Source organism: Callorhinus ursinus, unplaced genomic scaffold (genome assembly GCF_003265705.2).
Source record: "Callorhinus ursinus isolate GAN/ISIS: 27379988/994484 unplaced genomic scaffold, GSC_fseal_2.0 scaffold102, whole genome shotgun sequence".
NCBI lineage: Eukaryota > Metazoa > Chordata > Mammalia > Carnivora > Otariidae > Callorhinus > Callorhinus ursinus.
In genome coordinates this window covers 581,307-603,935 of record NW_027397164.1, presented here as the reverse complement: position 1 = coordinate 603,935, position 22,629 = coordinate 581,307, and the positions used below count along the sequence as shown (strand labels likewise).

Genomic DNA, 22,629 nt, shown 5'->3' with positions numbered 1-22,629 from the left:
GATGGGGGGGGGGGCGGGCAGAGCAAAGCCATTCTCTTAATGTCACAGAAGGAGGCTCCACAGCCACAAAATGGAACTTTATTTAGTCACAGACACTGACCCTCCATCCAAGAACCCCAGAGGCAAGGGCCTGGGGCCCAGGGCTCCATACCCAGAGCTCGTCCTTGGCGCTGGGCAGGGCAGGACACTGGCTGAGGGCCAGAGCTGTCTCTCGCTTACAGCCTTAGGCCTAGGGTAGCAGCAGCTGTGGCTTGGCCTCTCCCAATGCTGGGGGCTTGGCTTTGTGCCCCAATCCCCTTTCTGACTGAGCTCTATAAAGGACTATTAAAAAAAGAAAAAAAAAGCAAAGTGCTTTCAAAAAAGGGGAGAACACTGGAAACTATCCAGAACACAGAGAACATCCTATTCCTGCTACAGGGGTGGAGGGAGAAGGTAGAGGTGGCTAGGTGCCTATATAGAAAGCAGACACGACCTTCATTCCTGCTGCGTGACTTCTAGTCTCAAAAGATGGATATTCCCTTAAGAAACAGAAAAATACTCCGGGCTCCCTCCAGAAGTATGCTGGGGCCATGCTGAGCTGCCCTGGCAGGCGGCCCTGGGTACTGAGGAGCAGACATGCAGGACAATGGAAAGAGCTAGGGCCACAGCTGGGAGGGAATCCTCGGAGCCCAGGCTCCCCCAGCGGGCTGGGCTACCAGCTCAGCTCTGAACTTTAGGACCCTAAAAGGGAAAGATGATGACATCCTCGTTTCTACCTGAGTTGTGCTTGCACAGAGATGGGATGTCTGTACCCTTGTGGACGTGAAGTGGAGGCCCTGTACCTGCCTCCTGTGTCCTATGGAGGAGGACCTGCCACATCCTTTCCACCCCTCCCTCCCAAGCCCTTGGGCCCAGCTCTGGCCAGGAAAGGAGGGAGGCCATAAAGGAGGAAGACCATGCCTTTCATTTTCCCCCTATGTCCTTATCGTCCATACATCCCAAATACTAGGAAGCTGAAGAAGACAGTGACCCCCACCAGGGAGACCGTGGCAGGTGCTGTGAAGAACTGGCGGTAATTGATACGGAAGTACCAGACCACACCCAACAGCACCACAAACACAGGCACCATGAGGCTGCCCACACTGACGCCGAGGCTGGGGGGTTCGGTGGCTGAAGAGGGGGCCAGGGAGGCTGACGGGCCTGGAACAGCTGACCCTGGGGGTGAGCGGTGGCAGTGAATCACACAGTTGTCAGTAATGTTCAGGGAACGCAGTGTGCGGGCCGGATCCTGCAGCAGACGGCCCTGGTAGATCAGTTTCATCTGGCTTTCTTGTCCAGGGAAGTATTTACTGGAAGGATGAAAGGAAAGAAGGAAAGACAGAAGGCAAGGAATGAGAAGGCAAACAGGCCTGGACCAACAAAACAGGGCAATGAGGGAAGAACTGAAGGGTGAGTTTCTAAGAAGTATCCCACCCACCCCTAGTGGGGGCTGGACCTGATACATCCCTACTGCTCCCAGGTGGATACCAGCCTCCTCTCAGGTGACCAGGGGCTGAGGGCAAGGAGTATGAGCAGCCTCGCACTCTCCAGTCCACTCACCTCTTCAGGGCACCCACAGTATCCTCCGGCCTGGCCACAGCCAGCTCCTCGGTGTCATTGAGGAATTTGAGCCGCACACTGATGAGGCCAGGGCTGGAAGGGAGGCAGCTGCTATCCTCAGATCTCAGAGGGGCCTCTGGACTGCTGCTTTCTGGGCCCGCTTGTCTTTTGGGAAGGCCTTGGATGTCAAGCAGATGCTCAAGGCTCGGCTCAATACCACCCCCAGCTCCAGGCTCCCCTGTGGAGTCTCCCCCACCTTCGCCAGCCTCTTCAGCCTTCTCATCATTACCCTCGGATGGATGGGGGAGTTCGGTTGGCTCTGGGGTGCCTTGGCCTGCTACTAGATGGTCCACATGCCCCAGGTGGAGGACGGATGTGTCTCCAGCTGACACAATGGTGCCCAGGAGCTGGTTGCTACCGCTGTCTGCTACGTAGGTAGAGAGCCAAGCTAGGACCAAGGCTAGAATCAGCACCACCACACCTGCCACCACAGTCACCTCATTACCCACACCCTCAATGAGGGTGACATCAGAGAGCTCCATGGCCTGGCTGCTGACTGGGTCGACACTGCAGGAACAAAGGGGGATAGCATCAGCAGGGTACGTGGCGTTGCAACTGGGTTCCTAGCTTGTTTCAGTCCTAACTGACTCAGCCCTGAAAGAAAATGGAGTTCAGTGTCCTATGGAAGGGGGAACAAACTTTCCTACCTCTGGACCCCGAACCTAAAGCTAAGGACTTACCCTTTGCCTCTACTGTGAAACACTAGCTTTCAGGTTCCACATCTTTCCTCTCTCACATTTCGAGCTCCCAAAGAGCATGGATCATCAGGAAAATCTCATGGCCTTGTTGGGGCGACTGCTGCTGCCACCGGCTGTTGCTTTTTTGGTAGGTGGGAAAACATTTGCTTCTTTGAGCCCTGAGTTTCTCTAGGATTTCTATCACTTGCTTTAGCAACTGTGCCCCCTGAGAAGGCTCCAAGGTGGCTTCAGAGACCAAAAAGCCTGAAATATTTTATTTTAGGGTCTTCTGGATGCATAGTGCAGCCACTCTTGCCAGACTGTCCCGTTTGAACCCTACCTTATTCATGGTCACGTTTTCAGGTTCAGATGTCAAGAACCAAAAAATTAATTTCTCATCAGAAGCACAGTCAAACCACCCCAAAGGAACACATCTGTAGGGGCCATCAGCAGACATTATGCAGCAGGCCCCGTGTCTGCCACCTCTGAAACTCTTCTGACAAGTCCCAGGGAGCGAAGGAGGACAGACACCAGAAACACCGCCCTCCTGGGTCACCAGAGGCTCGCAACTGCAAAACCACTAAGTGGAAAGATTTGGAAAAGATTCCAAAATAGCTCTCATAATCCATATCCCTATCTCTCTTCGTGTACTGTGTAGTTTCTCCCTTGGCAGTTTCTTAGAAAGGCAGGAAGGACCTTAGAGTACCCACTCTTTCCCTCAGAGAATGTGCAGCTTTCACAGCTGTCCCCGGGCAAATCCAATCTGATGATGATTATCATTAACAGACTACTCTCACAATACCTGTAAAACTTCATTATACTCTTCTACCTGTCCCTCTCTCTCTACGAGACTTCTGGCAGACAAGGATCATGTGTATTTTTCTATGTACCCTAGTGCCCAGCATAATGCCATAGTAGCTGCTCAAAGAATATTTGTGGAACATATCAACTCTGAATGGCTTCCACATCCTTATTTAGAACATGGGTCCTGGAGTAAAAAACAAAAAACCTAACTATAATCCTGGTCTTGCCCCTTGCTAGCTCTGTAACCTCGGACACCTTTCTCAGAGCCTCAGCTTTCTCATCAGTAAAATGGGGTTAAAAATAGTACCTACCTCATAAGGTTGTTTTGACGGTGACGGGAAATCATCGAAGCAAAATACTTAGCACAGTGTCTGGCACACTGCAATGGTTCAATAAATAAATGGCAGCAATTACTTATCGCTCCCACAACTAGCCCCTAATGGTAAGGATGGTTAATGTCACCAACCCTGATTTACAGAAAAGGAAACTGCGGCGAACAGAAGCGAAAACGACTGGCACAGACACAGGGCACTTTCGTGGGCAGGGGCCGGGCAGGACCCCTGGTCTCCCGCCCCAGAGGCCTTTGGCGTCTCCTCAGTCTGTGGGCGACCCTGACGCGCGGTGAGGAGGGGTCCCGACCCTGCCCTTTCTGAGGCGAAGGCTCCGCGTGGGGCGGCCCTATTCCCGCGGCGCTGGAGAGGAGTCGGTGGGCCCACCCGAGACGAAAGGCTACCTGGTCCCTGGCGGCCAAGCTCAGTTCTCCCAGCCCACAGGGGTAGAGTCCGGTGAGGGGGTCACAAACCATCCACACCCCTCAAACTTCGGGGCGGGGCTGGGGACGTGGGGGCGGGGCTTGCGTACGCGGGGAGTCATGGGAAATTAAGGGGGATTGGACCGGTACTGTGCCTGGATAGGGAAGGAGGTCCTCACCTGAAACGGCCAGACTAAGTATTTTGACTTCGCCAGGACGGCCCATGGACTCACCTTTCCGTAGGGGCCGGGGGAGGGGCTGGCTATCCCCGATTCTGTGCAGGGTCCCGTCTCTTCCGGCTTCTCCCGGAAGCTGGTTGAATCAGAGACAGGAAGTCCCGCCTCCGCGCTCTGCACTGATGACGTTAGTCTACGTAAGGCGGGCTGACGTAAACGTATTCTTTAAAAAGGGACAGGTTTCTCCGCGGAAGGAGAGGCGGAGTTATTGTTGGCGGGATTGTCGCCCTCCGCGGGCGGGGCCACGCTCACTGGGCGGGGCCTAAGCAGCCCATGGGTGAGGGGCGGGACTGTATGGGGTTGGGGGAGGTGCTTGGGAGAAGGAAGGCGTGGCTTCACCTCTGGAAGACCGGCGTGCGGGCCAAGCTGGGCAGTATGAGAGCGGCGCTTCCCTCGTGCCTGCTTGTTCTTCCGGCCTCGCTCCCAGCCTCCAGGGCTGATTGGATTTATTACTGCTCTGTAACGTGCATTGAGCGGGATCAGTAGGCACTGGTCTCTGTGATCTCCAAAAGTTCAACTCAGGGCTAGTCAGGAGACAGGAGGCAATTTAGTTACCGTCCGGGTGCTCCCGAGAATGCGGCCCCAGGTAGTGTGGGACCTTGGTAGGCCAGAAAGCCTTTCAAAGAAGGCACGGATTCAGTGCAGGCTTAAGGCACAGGAAGAGGAGCCCAGAAGAAAACAGGAAAAAAAGTTCAGCTCTCAAAAACTTAGCCGGATTTTTGCAACTAAAATTCTTTCAGGGGGCCTAGCTGGCTCAGTCCGGGTGGTGAGTTCGAGCCCCACGCTCGTCCTAGAGATTACTTAAAAGATTTTGGGGGGGGCCGCCCCTGTGTGGCTCAGTCCGTTAAGCATCGGGCTCTTGATTTCAGCTCACGTGGTGATCTCAGGGTTAGGGTTAGTGGGATCGAGCCTCCCCACCCAGGGGCTCCACGCTTAGCGAGGAGTCTGCTTGGTACTCTCCCTCTCCCTCTGCCTCTACCCGCTGCGCGCTCTCTCTCTAAAATAAATAAATAAATCTTTAAAAAAATATTTTTTTCAAAAGATATGTTAGGATTTTTGTTGTTTTCTGGTGAACTTTTGACTGAAACATAAAAAAGGCAGATGAGGCAAACACAAGTGAAGGGTTCAGTTGTTTTCACCAACTGAACATATCAATGGAACCAGCCCTCAGATAAAGAAATAGAAAATGACCCCAAAGTCCCCCTTCATGTTCTCTTCCAGCCACTAACTTACAAAGAGTAGACGCTATTATGACTTCTGTTACCATAGATTAGTTTTCTGTTTTTGTTTGTTTGTTTGTTTTTAAAGATTTTATTTATTTATTTGACAGAGAGAGACACAGTGAGAGAGGGAACACAAGCAGGGGTTGTGGGAGAGGGAGAAGCAGGCTTCCCAAGGAGCAGGGAGCCCGATGCGAGGCTCGATCCCAGGACCCTGGGACCACGACCCGAGCCGAAGGCAGACGCCCAACGACCGAGCCACCCAGGCGCCCAGTTTTCTCTGTTTTTGTACTTTGTATAAACGGAATCAAGCCGTCTGGCTTCTTCTTCTTTTTTCCAAGTCTTATTGTGAAATACACATAAATTTACTGTTTTAACCATTTTAAGTGGCTAATTCAGTGGCATTAAGTACATTCATGGGCACCTGAGTGGCTCAGTGGCATCTGCCTTCAACTCGGATCATGATCTCAAGGTCCTGGGATCAAGCCTCACATTGGGCTCCCTGCTCAGCGGGGAGTCTGCTTCTCCTTCTCCCTCTGCTTCTGCCCCTCCCCTCTGCTCGTGTGCTCTCTTTCTCTCTCTCAAATAAATATTTTTTAAAAAAATACATTAGTAATTTTGTGCACCCATCACGGCTATCCATTTCCTATACCCATGCCTTGTTCCCACCTCCATTCTACTTTCTATGAATTTTCCTATTCCAGGTATCTCATATAAGTGGAATCATACAATAATTGCCTTCTTTGTATCTGGCTTATTTCACTTAATGATGTTTTCTTTTTTTTTTTAAGATTTTATTTATTTATTTGACAGAGAGAGACACAGCGAGAGCAGGAACACAAGCAGGGGGAGTGGGAGAGGGAGAAGCAGGCTTCCCCCCCGAGGAGGGAGCCCGATGCGGGGCTCGATCCAGGACCCCGGGATCATGACCTGAGCCGAAGGCAGACGTTTAATGACTGAGCCACCCAGGCGCCCCACTTAATGATGTTTTCAAGGATCATCCATGTTGTTGACCCTATCAAAATTTTATTCCTTTTTTTAGGCTGAATAATATTCCATTGTATGTTTATAGCACATTTTCTTCATCCACTCATCTATTAATGGACATTTGTGTTGTTTCCATCTCGTGGCTATTCTGAATAGTACTGCTATGAACATTGATGTGCGAGTATCTGAGTCCCTGCTTCCAATTCTTTTGTCTGGCTTCTTTTGATCAACTGTATATTTGTGAAATGAAAGGTATTGTTTTAATTTCTGCATACGTGTATTTTGGGGGTCTAAAATTTAGTGTTTTTATTTTGAAAAATGCAGGAGGGGTAGGGCATCACAGTACAGTTAAACAGAATTCTGAAGAATGAATAGAGGTTTACCAAGCAAAGTTCCAGAGAGAGTAGCAAGTTCAAGGGCTCTCAATAAATACTTGAGGGAATGAATAAACCAATGAGCTAAACCACTGTTAAAGCTTTTGAAAGTTTATTATGTGCCAGGTACTGTGCTAAGTGCCTCATATACATTATCTTATGGAGCCCTGTCAAGTAGCTCTTAAAATACCCATTTTATAGGTTTGGAAACTGAAGCTCACAGAGGATAAATAATTGTCCAAATTATGCCGTTAGTGCTGTAGCTAAAGTCATCTAGTGCTTGCGCTTGAGTTCGCTCTCTCATTCCCTCTCTCTGTTTATATATGATCTTATTGTCAATATTTGGCCCCCTCCTTTCTTCACTCAACTATATACCATGAAGCTTTTCCTGTGTCACTGAATATTTTTATAACATCATAGCATAGCTTTAAATAGCTGCTGAACAGTATCATCTTCGGTGGTGCACCATAATTTTTCAGCTAATTATCTCATTTGGATGGACATTGAGATTGTTTTCAGTACTTTCTTTTTATTTTTTTTTTATTTTATTTTTTTTTTCAGTACTTTCTTTTTAAATAGTGTTTGCATAAACATCTTTGTGCATCTCTGATGACAGATTTTTGTACACCTCCATGATGTTTTCCCTAGGATAAATTCCTGAAAATGGGATTGCTGGATCCAAGGGTGTTCACATTGTTCAGGTTTTGACACACCATCCTCCAGAAGGGTGTGCCTATTCCTATTCCCACGGCAGCATGAGTTGGGACCTACTACTGTTTCTCTTCCAAAAAACAGGCTGGAGGCGAGAGAGAACAGGGAATAAATGGAGGGAGGTCCTAAAGATGTTCATAAGATGTAGGGGCGCCTGGGTGGCTCAGTCGGTCGGGCGACTGCCTTCGGCTCAGGTCATGATCCTGGAGTCCCGGGATGGAGTCCCGGGATCGAGTCCCGCATCGGGCTCCCTGCTCAGCGGGGAGCCTGCTTCTCCCTCTAATCCTCCCCCCTCTCATGTACTCTCTTCCTCTCTCATTCTCCCTCTCTCAAATAAATAAATAAATCTTTAAAAAAAAAGATGTTCATAAGATGTTATAAGGAGAAAAGAGCAGAGGAAAAGGGGGGAAGTGAAATCTGAGAAGGGAATAAATGACTGAGCAGTGACCTCTGAAGCGCAGGACGTGGAGCCCCTGGCCAGGCCTGCCCTGCCCAGGAGCCGGCAAATCTGGCTTTTTCACTGCTCCGGGTACCTAATCCATCTGTCTGGGGTTCGGTACCTACAGTCTTGTGTTTCCCAAGCTGCATGGACTGACTTCTGCTAGAACACTTAGCAAACTGCATTGTGGTGTTTGTTTTGCTTTGTTTTTAAAGATTTATTTATTTATTTAAGGGGGGTGGGGAGGGGCAGAGGAAGAGGGAGAGAGAGAATCCCAAGCAGACTCCCCGCTGAGTGCGGAGCCCAGCGTGGAGCTCGATCTCACGATGGAAGATCACGACCTGAGCCAAAGCCTAACCAGACCCTTGACCGACTGAGCCACCCAGGTGCCCCATAACAGTGTATTTGAATGGATCTGAACTCCTTGGGCATTTTTCATGATAGAGTTCTTCAGATGTTTGCTTTTCTTACGCTATGGAACTTCGATGTTTTTATACTTTTATGTGCAATTAAGATGCCTCTCGAATGGTGAATGTATTTGTGAATCCTGGAATGCTGTCTTAACCCAATGTGTGTATAGTAAATCTGTTGTACTAAAACTGCTCCTTCCCTAACCACTCTCTGTCATTCATGCCATGTTTGCCAATCTAATAGACAAAAGCGTGTCAGTTCCTTTGATTTCATTCACTGGATCACTAGTGAGGTTTTCAGTTTTTCTTGTTTCATCCACCACTTTGTAAATTAAATTGTTGGGCCTTTTGTGTTTTCTTCCCTTAAAAAAATGCTTACCCAGGGCACCTGGGTGGCTCAGATGGTTGAGCGTCTGCCTTCGGCTCAGGTCATGATCCCGGGGTCCTGGGATCGAGTCCCACATTGAGCTCCCTGCTCCTTGGGAGCCTGCTTCTCCCTCTCTCTCATGAATAAATAAATAAAATCTTTAAAAGAAAAATGCTTACCCCGTCCACTCCCAGGGCGGGGGAGGGCCGCCACCTAGAAACTCCTGCTGTCTGAGGGTGGTGATTAAATTTACTTCACATCTTCAAAAAAAAAAAATAATTTCACAAGAATCCATGGGTATCTCTTTGTAAAAAAATTTAAATATGGAGAAATAAAAACTTAAAACAACCCAACACAGTAGGGTTGAAATTTTTTTTTTAAATATTTTATTTATTTATTTATTTGAGAGAGGGAGAATGAGATAGAGAGAGCACATGAGAGGGGGGAGGATCAGAGGGAGAAGCAGACTCCCCGCTGAGCAGGGAGCCCGATGCGGGACTCGATCCCGGGACTCCAGGATCATGACCTGAGCCGAAGGCAGTCGCTCAACCAACTGAGCCACCCAGGCGCCCAGGGTTGAAATTTTTTTAAAATTTCAAATACAGACCACAAAACGCCCCCCTGACACAGTCGTTCTCCCCTCCCCGGAGGACAATTCTTGGGCACCTGCCTCTGGGCCTTTTTCTCTTCATCTACAATCATCGGATTTGGCCTTATTGGCTGTACATACTGTATTCCAACCTGTTTCTTCTCTTCAACAACAGTCTTGGCAATCTTTCCAAGGCCATGCCTACAACGGTCACTTGGCATGCCTCCCCAGTTCCTTCCCGTTGCAGGGACTACCCTTTGTAAGGGCTGCATTGTATTCCAGAGTAAGGATTTGTCCACCACCTCCCACATGTTGCATCGTTGCACGCAGTGCTGGGGTGAATGTTCCATGTGTACCAGCATTTTATGTAACGGGGGAGCAGTGTTTAAGGGTGCTGCCAAATTGCCTACCAAAAAAGCAATTTCCTTTCCCATCAATAGGATGAGCAAGAATTTATTTACATCTTCAGATCTTCATGGGTAATGCCTATTATTGATCTTTACAATTTCCCTGTATCTGGTGGGGGAACAGTACCTGATGATTGCTTTGATTTGCATTTCCCTGATGGCTGGTGAGGTTGATTCGTTGATTCCGCAGATATTTGAGTGTCCACTCTCTGCAAAGCACCAAGTCACCAGTGGCGAATAAAACAGATGAAGGAAATGAAATTTTATTTTTTTAAAAGATTTTATTTCTTTATTTGAGAGAGTGAGAGAGAAAGCATGAGAGGGGAGAGGGTCAGAGGGAGAATCAGACTCCCCGCTGAGCACAGGGAGCCCGATGCAGGGCTTGATCCCGGGACTCCTGGATCACAACCCGAGCCGAAGGCAGTCGCTTAACCAATGAGCCACCCAGGTGTCCGGAAATGAAATTCCCCAATACTTTGTCTGTCACTTGTGTTTATGATTTGGTGCTTTTATAACCAAATTTAAATTGTTTCTGTATCCAGATCTATTCATTTTTTCTTTTATGCTTTCACCCTGGAAAATCTCCTACCCCAAAATAATACACATAATCTCATGTATCTTTGGGGTTTTTTTTCCTAAGTGGGTTTTTTTGTCATAGGTGTAAATGCAACAGAAAAAGCTGAGCTCGCTGGGGTTTGCCTCCTGTAAGGGGGTGGACAGCTCAGCATCCTCCCCTGAGAGTGAGGCTCTCAGCTTGGGCCCAGGAGTACAGAGGATCTCCTTCTCTTCCCTCCCGCCTTTTGGCTTTATGAAATGAAAGCCAACATGTCTTCCAGAAAGGAGAGGTTGCTGCTCTGCATAACAAGGTACAAAATTGTCTTCGTGTTGGTGAAAGGGAATCTCCGCAGATACAACTCTCCACAGCGGCGAGGAGGCTGGCAACAGCTGCAGGAGGCCGACCCCGGGACTTCTGACCCGTCACTACTGTGTGACTCCAAATGGTAATGGCAGTCGACAGCCCAGGGTCCCTCAGCAAAAGGACCCTCCTGCAGTGGGTACTACAAGCTTGGGGCCTGGCAAGGGCCTTCTGTTGTTCTTATACCCTTTTTCCTATCACAAGAGTTAACAGTTGCTCTGTGGAGGGGCGATAAACATGGAGTGAGGGGTATCTCAGCCACATGCCAACCTGACACATACACGCTTGGGTTCTGGGCACACATCATTTATTTGCATTCACAAAAACTGGCTTGGCGTAAAAGGTTCTTAAAGATGAAGGATGGTACGTTTGACTCTGGGACCAGAGGAGGAAGTGAGAGAGAAGGGGGACAGCTAGTGGCTTGTCCTCCTGTCACAGACCCTTAGAGACCACAAGTGTAGTGACCCATTGTTTAAGACATCATGCATCACTGGTGGGTGGACCAGGCAGAGGGAACAGCACATGCAGAACACCTAGAAGCAAAGTGGAGCAGGTCATATCCAGCAAGCCGCAAGTCTGCCCAGTTTGATGAGGCTGGATTACAAGAACCTCAGAGGGGGAAGGGGGAATCAGAAGACCAGAGAGCTTGGCGGAGGCAGGGGTAGAAGATCTGTCTACTTACTGAATTCAGATTTTAGCCTGAAGGTGGTAAGGAGCCCCCGAAGGGCATGATCAGAGTTGTGATTCTCGAAGGGGCTCTGGCATCCTTGTGGGGCGTGTGTTTCAAGACCAAGCAGGGAAGTCCTCCCTTCAAGCAACAAAGGCAGTTTGGGCAGAGGCAGTGCAGGTATAGACGGAGTCGGTCACTCTTTAGGAGGCCAAACAGGTACATAGGTGGCAGGGGACGGAGGAGCAACAAGGATCACCCCCACGTGGCTTGGGCTGGAGGGGCCATCCACTTAAGCAAAGGAGACGGAGGTGGGTGAAGGCTGAGTCTGCAGACCTTCCCATTGGAAGCTGAAGCTTGGGTTGGGCAGGAGGTCAGCGAGTAGCTCAAGAAGCCAGTGAAGAGGGGAGCAGGCTGGGGAGGGCACGCGGAGTGTGGACAAGAGAGCCAGGGATTGGTCCTCCAGGGTTGTAGGGAGACGACTGATGGAGGGGACAGAAACAGCGCTGGGAGCACCCTGGCATGGGGCTCACTGGATCCGCCCCTCCACACGCAGCAGTAGGTAGTCCCTGAGGACCGGGGGCAGCGGGAGGTGAGCGGCGGCCTGTCGGCAGCGGCTACCCAGCTGATCACGCACAGCCAGCCGAGCCAGGTGCTGCAGCCGCCTCGGCTGGTTCACCATGCTCAGGGCCGAGATGTAGAAGGCTTCGTGCTCCTAAGCCAGGAGTGGAACAGGATCAGATGGCCCAGCACCCTTGATCCTGCCCTTCCATCTGGCGATGACCTAGCACTGGGGGCCCCAGGGAATTTGCAATATGCACCCACCGGGGTGTCTGGTGCAGCTTGAAAGACTCCGATTCAGAACCCAGAGGCCCTGCAGGGGTCATGGGAGATGGGACCACAGTGTAGGGCAGGGTCTCGGCCATGTCTGCACCCACCACTCTAAAGATGCTGGCACAGTGCCCGCTGAGTCCGAGATACCTGTTTAACGTCCACGCTGGTACCAGTGAGAGAGGCTGGAGGGGTGTGTGGGATTAGAGGGTGTTCTGAGCTGCTAGGCGGCAGGAGACCCCAGGGGAGGGAGGGGAGCCCATCCTGGAGGGATAAGGCCTGGGGCTCATCCTTTCTCTCCATGTCCCCCAGAGCCCAGGAAGGAGCTGTGCCCCTGTGGTGGACATACCTGCCACAGCTCTGGGAGTACTGCCTCCACCCAGGTATCACACAAGGGGACACAAGGGTAGGCATTAAGCAGGACTTCCAGGGCCCGAGGGAAATTGGCACAGTGTTTCAGCATCTAGGAATCAAAAGAGGGTGTTAGGGTCACCACGGCTCTCCCAACCAAGGGCAGAACCAAGTCCAGCCTAAGCCAAAGCCCCACTCACACCCAAAGTTGGGAGGCTAAGGTCTGAGTCTCCTCTTTCCTATGCCTCAGTTTACCCCAACTTCTGTGGGCTGCAACCTCTTGGCCCTGGCCAATTTCCTTGGGAGCTCTTTTGTCCTTCCACACGCTTCCCTATAGCCTTCAGTGGTCCTTCCCAAGGTGAGGACAGACCTTTGGCTACAGGACCGGGCTTTTAGTCTCTTGCCCCCCACCCCCTACCCCCACCTTCCCCGGCGGCAGGGCAATTCCAGCCTCAGGCTCCCCCGCTCAACTGGGGCCTCCTTTCGCAGGCCCTCCCCGCGCACCTCAGGGCGCACAGGCTGGGCCCCGTAGTCCAGCAGCGCTGCCAAGAGGCCCTCGGGCTCCCCGCTGGGGGCGTCCTGGACCGCCTGCAGCGCGCAGTCCATGGGGGTGTGGCCCGCCGCGTTGGGCACTCCAGCGCAGGCGCCGTGGCGCAGCAGCAGCTCGGCCAGGGCCCCGCAGCCGTTGGCACAGGCGTTGTGCAGCGGCGTGTGGCGCTTGCGGCCGGCAGCGCGGGCATCAGCCCCGGCCGCTAGGAGCCGGCGCGCTGCCTCCTGGTGCCGCCGGCCACTGCCCGGGCCCTCGGCCCCCGCGCACGCCGCGTTCAGGGCCGTCTCGCCCTGGCTGGTGCGCAGGTGCACGTTGGCGCCGTGCTCCAGGTAGAGAGCCACGTGCTCCTCCAGGCCGCGAGCCGCCGCCACATGCAGGGGTGTCACCTCGCTATCCTGCGCCGCCACGTTCACGGTCGCTCCCGACTCCAGCAGCAGCTTGGCGCACCTGGAGGGCAAGGCGCATGGCCCAGAGACAGATCCTAAGGGACCACGGCCTGGCCTGCTGTCATCCCCTTCCCCGTTTCTTCCCACCCTGCATGCCATCGAGGCGAGCCTGGTGTCCACCATCAGACTCACAGAAGCCCCATGACCGACAGCAGAGTTGCGAGGCCCATGATGTCCCCAGGAGCATCTTCAGTCTTCAGATGGAAAACTCGGCCGAGGAGGGCCGCCATACAGCCAAGGACACACAGCAAGTTAGAGGCTGCGTCAGAATGAGTACTCACTGCCTCAGACGGTCCCTCCCAGAATCTGTTTATTTCCTCGGTAAGTTCCAGTCATGGGCTAATTTTTTGTTTCCAAAACCTGACTCCCAGAGTGGATTGGGACTCCAAGGCCTAGTTCTGAATCACTTGCCAGTGGTCTCTTAACATTTTGATAATGCAAAAAATTTGAAAATCCACTACTGTGTCCACTATGAACATTACACATAGAAAATTAGAATATGAGCTGGAAAGAAAAAGTCATAGAAGTCCTAATATTTTCTTCATGCTGCCAAACTTGAAGACCACTCTTCCAGACCAGTGATACCCATTCAAACAAAGGAAGGCATTTGGGAATCAGCCTGCTCGTTTCCCCTAGAGAAAACAAATGGAACCAAACAACAAAAACTAGATTTTAGGGAGCACCTGTTTCATGGTCTCCCAGTTCCTGGAAAACCTATAGGCCAGAGCATGGGGCACCTGGGTGGCTCAGTGGGTTAAGCGTCTGGCTTAACTGAGCCCCACTTGGGGCTCCGTGCTGGGTGTGGAGCCTGCTTAAGATTCTCTCTCTCCCCCTGCCCCTCTCCCCCTCCCCGTCCTCCCCCCACCCAATCTCACGGGCATGCATGCTCTCTCTCTAAAAAACAAACAAACAAAAAACTATAGGCCAGAACACTGTTGAGGCAAATATGCATCATTAACCACCAGGGGGTAAACCAAATACGAAACAAACTCAATTAATGATGTAATTAAACTAACAGTAATTTATAATTAAAAAGCCAGAACGGTAGCCACTGGAAGCTCGGGAGTAGATGCAGCAACCCTCACGAAACCCTGATGACCCAGTGTCTCTCCCCAAAAATGGCCAGAATTCCTGTTCCTTTCAGTGTATAGGTCCAGTAGGTGCTTGGCTCAGTGGCCAAAAATGCAGTAACAGCCAGCCATCTATAAACGGCTGAATTTATTTCCTCAGCCAATTCCTTTTTTTTTTCTTAAAGCATGTTAGAGATTTTTTTATTTATTCATTTGCGAGAGAGACAGAGAGAGAGCAAGCAGGGGGAGAGGCAGAGGGAGAGGAAGAAGCAGACTCCCCACCGAGCAAGGAGCCCGATGCGGGACTCGATTCCAGGACCCCGGGATCACAACCCGAGCCGAAGGCAGAGGCTCAACGACTGAGCCAGGCAGGCGCCCTTTCCTCAGCCAATTCTAATCATGGGCTAAGTTTTGTTTCTTTTTCTTTCTTTTTTTTAATATTATATTTATTTGACAGAGACACAGTGAGAGAGGGAACACAAGCAGGGGGAGTGGGAGAGGGAGAAGCAGGCTTCCCGCTGAGCAGGGAGCCCGATGTGGGGCTCGATCCCAGGACCCTGGGATCATGACCTGAGCCGAAAGTAGACGCTCAATGACTGAGCCACCCAGGTGCCCCTAAGTTTTTTTTCTAAATACTACATTTAAATAACCCTGAAAAGCTCATTCAGTAGGGTTTCAGTAAGTTTCACTTAAAAGGATAGTCTCTTGGAAAGCACACTGTGTGCTCGTAAGAATTCAAGAAAGGGCTGGAAAATCAAAATCACTTCTGGGTCCATCACTGCTCTAGATCCGGCTAGGGAGAAGTCCCCAGCATGTGGGCTGTGGAGTGTCCTCACCGCCAGAAACCTGTTGTTGTTGTTGTTTTTTTAAGTATAGTTGACACACAATGTTACATTAGTATCAAGTGCACGACCTAGTGACTTGACAAGTTTATACATTATGCTATGTTCGCAAGTGTAACTACCATCTGTCCTGTTACATCACTATCACAAGATCATTGACTAAGTCTATTCCTTATGCTGAGCCTTTTATTCCTGAGCCTTACCCATTCCATGATTGGAAACCTGTATCTCCCACTTCCCTTCACCCATTTTGCCCAACCTTCCACCCCCCCCCCCCAAAAAGAACCTGTTGATCTTAAAAATGTGGGAGGAGACCTTGTACTAAAGCTGGGAAACACTCGGCTACATCTTTCTTGATGCCCACCTTGAAACAGGTAGGAATTTGGCTACAGAGGATTCACAGGGGCTAGGGGACTGCAGTTGGAACAGGGTTTTCCAAAAAGGCAACAGGGCTTCTGCCTCCTGGGCTTAGCTTATGTGACCTTGGACAAGTCCCTAAAACCTTTCTGAGCTTCAGTTTTCTCACCAGTGGAATGAGACCTGTCTCCTAGATTGTCATGAGGATGTGTGTATGTGAGGTGCTTCTCCCCTTCTCCTGGCTGTGTCAGCTGGAGAGAGACACACACACACACACACACACACACACACACACACACACACACACACCCCTCCCCTGGGTACCTACTGCAAGGACTCGGGGGCTGTGCAGAGGTGCAAGGGGGTTGTACCCTCCTCGGACAACACGTTGGCCTTGGCACCGAAGGTCAGCAGCAGCTGCACACAGTCAGACTGGGCCCGGGCACAGGCCTCATGCAAGGCTGCCCGGCCCCCAACCCGGGCATCCAGCTCAGCTCCCTGCCGGATCAGGTGGCGGGCACAGTCAATGTAGCCTCGGGCAGCAGCGATGGTGAGGGGCGCCGTTTGCTTCGTCTTGGGGGTCAGCACCCAGAACCCTGGGAAGAGCAGGTAGGGTCGGGGAATGGTGTGTGAGACTCCCAGGGCAGGCCCTGACCGTGGCCGTCCCTTTGCACCCTTGGCCTGAGCACGAATCGTGCCAGGCTGTAGCTATGGGGAGGAGCTAAGCAATCAAGCCCTGAACTTGGAGTGTATATTGGAACAGCCTTTTATTTATTTATTTATTTATTTATTTAAAGATTTTATTTATTTGAGAGAGAGCACAAGCAGGGTGAGCAGCAGGCAGACGGAGAGGGAGAAACAGGCTCCCTGCTGAGCAAGGAGCCCAATGCGGCGCTCAATCCCAGGACCCTGGGATCATGACCTGAGCCAAAGGCAGACGCTTAACTGACTGAGCCATCCAGGCGTCCCTGGAATAGCCTTTTAGAACGGTTTGTCAATCTGTAACAAAACAGTATGTGTGTCATAGAAGAAAAAAAAAAGGTAATTGCTCTTTCAAATCACAGGGGCAATTGAAGAGAGTTAATCCTGTTAAGGAAACCTCTGGGTCTTTGAGCTCCTGATGGATTCCTTGGTTCTTGTTCACTAGGGTGTTCTGGCGTTGGGGGTGGGTTTGAGTTATGCATAGGAGGGCCTGGGGCTGAGCTTGGGAATGACCAAGTAGCCTAGTTTGGAGTTCTAGGATATTCCTGGGGCAGATGGCGGAGAGGAGGGTGGAAGTGGGGGAAAGGTGGAAGGGAGAATAAGAGGTGGGGGTGGGGAAAGGAAGAGTTGGGTGAGCGGCTGATCTTGGGACTAGTGTTGGATCTAAATTGTAGAAGTGGCCAAGGACTTGTTTAAAGAATATAGATGCCTAATATCCAACTGTTTAAGTTGTTTGCATTATGGTGAAGTAAATTCCTGGGTTTGTCAAATTTCGGGTAAAGCATGTTTTGTTTTGTATTAGGATTGAAATTAAGGCCAAGTTCCATTTGGGGGATGACAGACATGCTGCAGGACAAGACCAAAATACCTTGGGTAGGGTTACATGTCTAACAGTTAAAGCCCAGCAGGAATCTGGACCTTGCAGTGACTGTGAGAACGTAACTCTCCAAGGATTTGGAGCCCCCAGATCCATGAGTGGGGCTTGGGGCAATCTCTGCCAGTCTTAAGAGCAGGGTGATCTCAGTTGAGGTATTTGGTTTACGTGGACAAACCTACTGGTCAGAATAGAGCCTAAGGAAATTATCTGCTAAGTACACAAAGATGTTCATCATAATGCTATTACAACTAATTTTACAAAAAAGGAACCCAATCTACCCAGTCTATTTGGGGCCTAGTTATATAAATCATGGCACCCACATACCATATAATTTATGCACTGTGGGGACAGGGTGCCTGGGTGGCTCAGTCGGTTAGGTGTCCCACTCTTGATTTTGGCTCAGGTCATGATCTTGGGGTCCTGAGTCCCACATTGGACTCCATGCTCAGTGGGGAGTCTTCTAGAGATTCTCTCTCTCCTTCCCCCTCTGCCCCTCCCCACTGCACACACACACTCTCTCTCTCTCAAATTAAAAAAATATTTATTATGTGGGGATGCCTGGCTGGCTCCATTGGTGGAGCACGCGACCCTTGATCTCAGGTTTGTGAGTTCAAGTCCCACGTTGGGTGTAGAGATTACCTGAAAATAAAATCTTACTTATTTTTAATTTTTAATTTATTTTATTTCAAGTAGGCTCCACACCCAGTGTGGGGCTTGAACTCACGACCCTGAGATGAAGAATCACATGCTCTACCGAGTGAGCCAGCCAGGTGCCCCTTAAAAAAAAAAAAAAAAATATATATATATATATATGTATATATATTTATTTACATAGATGTATTCAGAGAGAATATTGCATTAGAATATAACTGTATTGCTGTGTAATTGATATGTTAATATAATTTTAATTCTGAAAAGACATACAAACCACTACGCCTCCTCTCTGCGGAGGAGGGAACTAGAATGGGTGTGGAAAGCAGTGGTCTAGTCTGGGTTCTCGAGGGAGGGGATGGGGCCAAGTCTCTCCCCCATCCCCACCCTCTCCTCCCTCCGCCCCCTTCTGCCCCCCCGCCCCCCCCCGGGTGCTCCCTACCCTGTTCAGCTGACCAGGCCAGCTGGTTGCTCACAGTCTCCACAATCATGTTGGCAGCGTCTTCCTCTTGGAACAGGGCTTGGACCTGGCGCAGGTCACCGGAGAACAGAGCGTTGTGCACGGCTGGGTCTCGGCAGCAGCGGCGCGGCCTGGTGAGGCGGGCCCGGGCACTGGGGGGGCACCTTTGGCTGCGGCACTGCTGGGCCGCGGCCCGCCGCCGGTCCTCCCACTCCAGCCACTCCCGCTGGAGCCGGAGAGCCCGCCGCGTGGAGGAGGTGAACGGGAAGGTCTCCTCTGCCATGGGGAGGGGCGCCGGGGGGCTGGGCGGCGGCAGCTGGGCAGAGCCGGGTTCCCCCAGCCCGACTACCCCCCGTGTTCTGAGCAGCCGTCCTGCCCCTCCCTCGTAACCCGGCCAGAGGAGCAGCTGAGGCTATAAATAGGTCCTTGGCCGGCCTGGTAAACGCCGTTTGCCCAGAGTCATGATCCTGGTGCAGAGAAGGTATTGGGCCAACCCCCGCCCCCCCCCCCAGCCCAGGGCCAAGGCCAACCCCTGCCCCTGCTGATGCCCTCCCAAGGGGGCAGCAGCAGGAACCCCAGGGTCGGCATCCTCCCACTTGCCTGGAGGGAGCATCTTGGGTTGGCAAGGTCCAAGGGGAGTGAAACAGTCGATCTGGGAGATGGGCAGGGCAGGAAGAGCCAGAGTCCCCCAGCCTCTCAGCTGTTGGCTGGAAGGCGGACCCCAGCCCAGGAAATAAGGGCAGGCAGAGACGGGTCCAAACAGCTCTTCCGGTGTCTGCAGTAGTCCGGGTAACTGCGCATGTGTGCACGGGGCTTTACGCCAAGGACATCACCTTCATATCCGTCCTCACTCCAAGAGCCATACTTCCTGGCTCCCTGAGGGTAGAAAGCTTGGTTTTGACCATAAAGCACACAATCAGGCTAATGATCACAGTGGAGCACCTCTGAAATGGGTGCTTTTGTGTCCGTCTTAAGCATGAGGAACTTAGGCTTAACAAGGTCACAGCTTGTGAGCGGCGGAGCCAGGACTAGTACCCCAGCTGGCCAGACGGCATAGATGGGGCACTTTGGCTCATGCTGCTGTGGCCACCTGAGGGTGGCCAGTGGTGAGAGCCTCTCCGCGCCCTCCTAGCAGGACAGCGCGGCCTCTAGAAACTGCCTGCCACGAATCTCATGTCTCTCGTGTCCCTCCACCCCCCGAGCTCCTAAAACGGCTCACCTGCCTAACTTAGGAAGGCCGAGGGGTTGACCTGGCAACTCTGGGGACTCTGACCGAAGAAACCTTCAAGCCACAAACCCATTCAGGCTCAGGAGAAAGCAGCTCTGCTTCCAGGAGCCTCTAGGGGGAGGAATGAGGCCATGAAATAGCCCTGGCTGATGCTCTGCGGAGCCCGGGAAGGGAAGGGAAGGGAAGGGGTGGGCGGAGGGGGGATGCTAGCCCCCGGGGGCCTCGGAAGCTCTCCTACCCCCCCCACCTCACCCAGTGTGCGGGCGGGCAGCCCCTCATCCCCTCAGGGTCGGCCTGGTCTGTGTCCACCAGCGCGGCGGGCTCTCCCGGCCCCTCTGCCCGCCCCACTTCCTCCCCTCCCTGGCTCTGCAGCCACCCCTGCGCAGTGACCTCGGACTTCTTCCTCTCCCTGGTCCCCTCACGCAAACAAGCTCCAGCTCCCATTGTCACATTATCAGTCACCCTCTCAGTGCCCCTCACTGGGACCAGCCCAGCCTCCTGCTGTTCCTTTCTCTGGCCACAGCCTCTCGGCTCTGCCACCCAGGTGGAAGGATCTGTCTAACACGGTTCATTTCCTAGCTTGAAAACTTCTGCTGACTTCCAACATCACCCCTCTCCGGGTAAGCCCGATGCCTGAGCTCAGGGCCTCATGTCACGTGGCATTCTCCTGGCGGCTCCTCAGCCTTCCCAGCCATGCCCGATAGGTGCTCCAGGAGGACTGCACATGTACTTTGTGAAGGGCCTATCCCAATGTGCTGTGGACAGAAGTCCGCCCTGCTGGATGTGGGCTCCAGAGCAGGACCTGAATTTAGTCAGCTGGGTCTCTGCAACCCAGCAGGGCCTGGCACACTGTAGGTCTTGATGTGGTGTTTAGGAGCGCTTGGCTCGTCGCAGGCGGGCCCCTTGTGTGTAGGGCATTGAGTGAGGGCCCTTGTTCTCTGCCAGAGCAAACACTCATCTGCCTGCCCAAGTGGGTGGCAGCAGCCTGGGCTGCTTCCGGCACTGCCCCTACCCTGCTGTTCACCCACTCTGGCCCCAGCTTCTTGGTGGTATTCCAGGGTGGGGGATCCCAGAGGGAGGGATGAGGTCATGCACAGCAAGGTCTTCGAGATCCTCAGAGAAAGGCGCCTCTATAAATGCAGCTGTGATTAACCCTGTTGGAACCCATTTGGTGTTTTAATTGCCCCGCCAACGGCCTGACTGAGCACCCACAGCTGAGTTCCCAGGGTTGGGAGCTGACAAGGCTGGGTGGGGCAAAGAGGGGCCAAGGTGGGGTGGGCGTCCCCTTCCAAGGCACACAGCAGCCATGACGTGTGGGGTGCACGGCTGTGTTGACCTCCCCAGCCTCTCTGCAGCCTTCTTGTCTGTCATATGCGCCTGAAGGTACCCTGACTACAACCCAGTCCCCAGAGATAGCCTGTGTTCTGTCTCCTCTCCTTAGCTTCCTGAGGGCAGAAAAAGGAGGCTTTTACTCCAACCCACACACGAACCCACAGGGAACCCAGGTCTAGTGATAGAACAATGCTAGGTGATTGGATTCCCCACCCTGCCTTCTGGGAGCTGAGCCTGTAGGGTGATGAAGCACACAAGACGCCAGGACCCTGGTCAGGACTGTGAGAAGCAGAGATCAGGGCTCAAGGGCGTTGAGTGGGGAGTGGTAGTGCGGGCCAGGGGCATGGGGTGGTTTAGGGGCAGGAAGACCGTACGGTGTAGATGGGCTGTGGCCCAGATCTGAGCTGCATCGGCAGAGCTGGGGAACTAGCAGTGGGTAGAAGAGATAGAAGTGCTCTATCTGTTCAGGTAAGAGGGTTGCTAGTGAATTAGCCCCTTCTTGCTCCTGGGTTTGGAACACAAAAGCCTTCTCAAACAGGGCCCCACTAACGAATAGCCTGCTGAACATGGAATTCTTCCAGCACTCACTCACTTCAGCTTTGAGACGGTGATCCAGGGCGTCAGGCTTTCTTTGGGAAGAAAGAGATGAGCATCCTTCCCCAGAGCAGTACCCAAGCCCATTGGAGGCCTCGGACTCACAGCCCCTTAGGGAAGGCTGGGGCTGAGGCAAGGGAGGCTGCTGGTCAAACTAGGGTCTTTAACCCACACCCCCTCAACCACGAGTTGGGGGATAATTCCTTTCCTCCTTTCATCCCAGAAAGGAAAACAGGGTTGGCGACTCGGTATAATTACGCCTTTTACACCCCGCACATGCCCCTTGTCCAACTCTGGTCTGAAAGGTGGCACAGCAAAGCTACACTGACGAGCAGCTGCTTGGCCACACGGCAAAGTGGCACTGGGTTACCACCCAACGCATAGGACAGTACCCATGAGTCTGGACGGATATAAATGTAGGACTAAAAAATGAGGAAGAATTCCAAATACTCTATACAGATATTCTGTCCTTAGAGAGGGTGGAACATAACTCCTTGTTTGTTAAGTGTGGGCTGCACCTAGTGACTTCCTTCCAAAGAGGACAGCATGAAGAGGGAGAAAAAGCACATTTACCGTGGAGAAACCTGACAGATGCTACTTCAGCCTAGGTCATCAAGGTCAACATCAACCCTTGGTGTGTGACGAGAATATACCTTCCTTGGTGGCCTTCCTCGGCAAAACACATAACCCCGGTCTCATCTTTCTTTAAGGAGACAGATTCCAATAGAGGGCATTCTGGAACATGCCTGACCCGTACTCTTTGCAGCTATCAGAGTCGTGAAAAACGAGGAAAGCCTGAGGAAATGCCAGAGCCAAGAGGAGCCTAAGAAGGCAGGGCAACTAAATAGAATGTGGGGTCCTGGAACAGAAAAAGGACGACAGGGAAACTGTATACATCTGAATAAAGCATGAAGTTCGGTTCATAGGAATGTGCCAACACTGGCTGGTTAGTTGCAAGCAGTGTGCATCCTAGTATAAGAGGCTTATGACAGAGGAAACTGGGTGTGGGGTATATAGGAACTCCTTGGATTATATTGCAATAATTCTGTAAATCTAAAACTGTCTAAAAGGAAAGTTTATGAAGAGAGAGAGAGAGAAGGAAAACGAGCAGCTTGGCTCTGCCCCAGCCAAAGCACCACCGGCAA

At 51.9% G+C, this 22,629-nt stretch overlaps 2 protein-coding genes and 1 long non-coding RNA gene across 10 annotated transcripts; 1 reads left to right on the top strand and 2 right to left on the bottom strand.

Moving 5' to 3' along the window:
- Positions 1 to 56: 56 nt before the first annotated feature.
- TMUB2 (transmembrane and ubiquitin like domain containing 2) lies at positions 57 to 4,196 on the bottom strand. 5 transcript variants are annotated; one of them, XM_025861768.2, is made up of 4 exons: positions 4,104 to 4,196; positions 3,431 to 3,498; positions 1,579 to 2,145; positions 57 to 1,328 (listed from the first exon to the last, which is right to left on the bottom strand). In XM_025861768.2, exons 2-4 carry the CDS (start codon positions 3,463 to 3,465, stop codon positions 962 to 964), a joined length of 969 nt encoding a protein of 322 aa, XP_025717553.1. In that variant the 5' UTR covers positions 3,466 to 3,498; positions 4,104 to 4,196; the 3' UTR covers positions 57 to 961. The 5 variants fall into 5 exon arrangements, with proteins under 5 accessions (XP_025717553.1, XP_025717557.1, XP_025717552.1 ...); XM_025861772.2 differs by having other exon boundaries at positions 4,050 to 4,180; XM_025861767.2 differs by lacking the exon at positions 4,104 to 4,196 and adding an exon at positions 3,853 to 3,961.
- A 5,727-nt stretch (positions 4,197 to 9,923) lies between these two features.
- ASB16 (ankyrin repeat and SOCS box containing 16) lies at positions 9,924 to 19,885 on the bottom strand. Of its 4 annotated transcripts, none has more exons than XM_073889148.1 (8): positions 19,811 to 19,885; positions 19,550 to 19,669; positions 18,313 to 19,206; positions 15,969 to 16,236; positions 12,880 to 13,372; positions 12,374 to 12,487; positions 11,209 to 11,334; positions 9,924 to 11,059 (listed from the first exon to the last, which is right to left on the bottom strand). In XM_073889148.1, exons 3-7 carry the CDS (start codon positions 18,611 to 18,613, stop codon positions 11,221 to 11,223), a joined length of 1,290 nt encoding a protein of 429 aa, XP_073745249.1. In that variant the 5' UTR covers positions 18,614 to 19,206; positions 19,550 to 19,669; positions 19,811 to 19,885; the 3' UTR covers positions 9,924 to 11,059; positions 11,209 to 11,220. The 4 variants fall into 4 exon arrangements, with proteins under 4 accessions (XP_073745249.1, XP_073745250.1, XP_073745247.1 ...); XM_073889149.1 differs by having other exon boundaries at positions 9,924 to 11,908; positions 18,313 to 18,397; positions 18,931 to 19,206; XM_073889146.1 differs by having other exon boundaries at positions 9,924 to 11,908.
- Positions 13,579 to 22,391, top strand: LOC141371807 (uncharacterized). Its single transcript, XR_012377043.1, has 3 exons — positions 13,579 to 13,692; positions 18,389 to 18,464; positions 22,195 to 22,391. It is a non-coding gene; the product is annotated as an uncharacterized lncRNA (long non-coding RNA).
- The last annotated feature ends 238 nt before the right edge of the window (positions 22,392 to 22,629 follow it).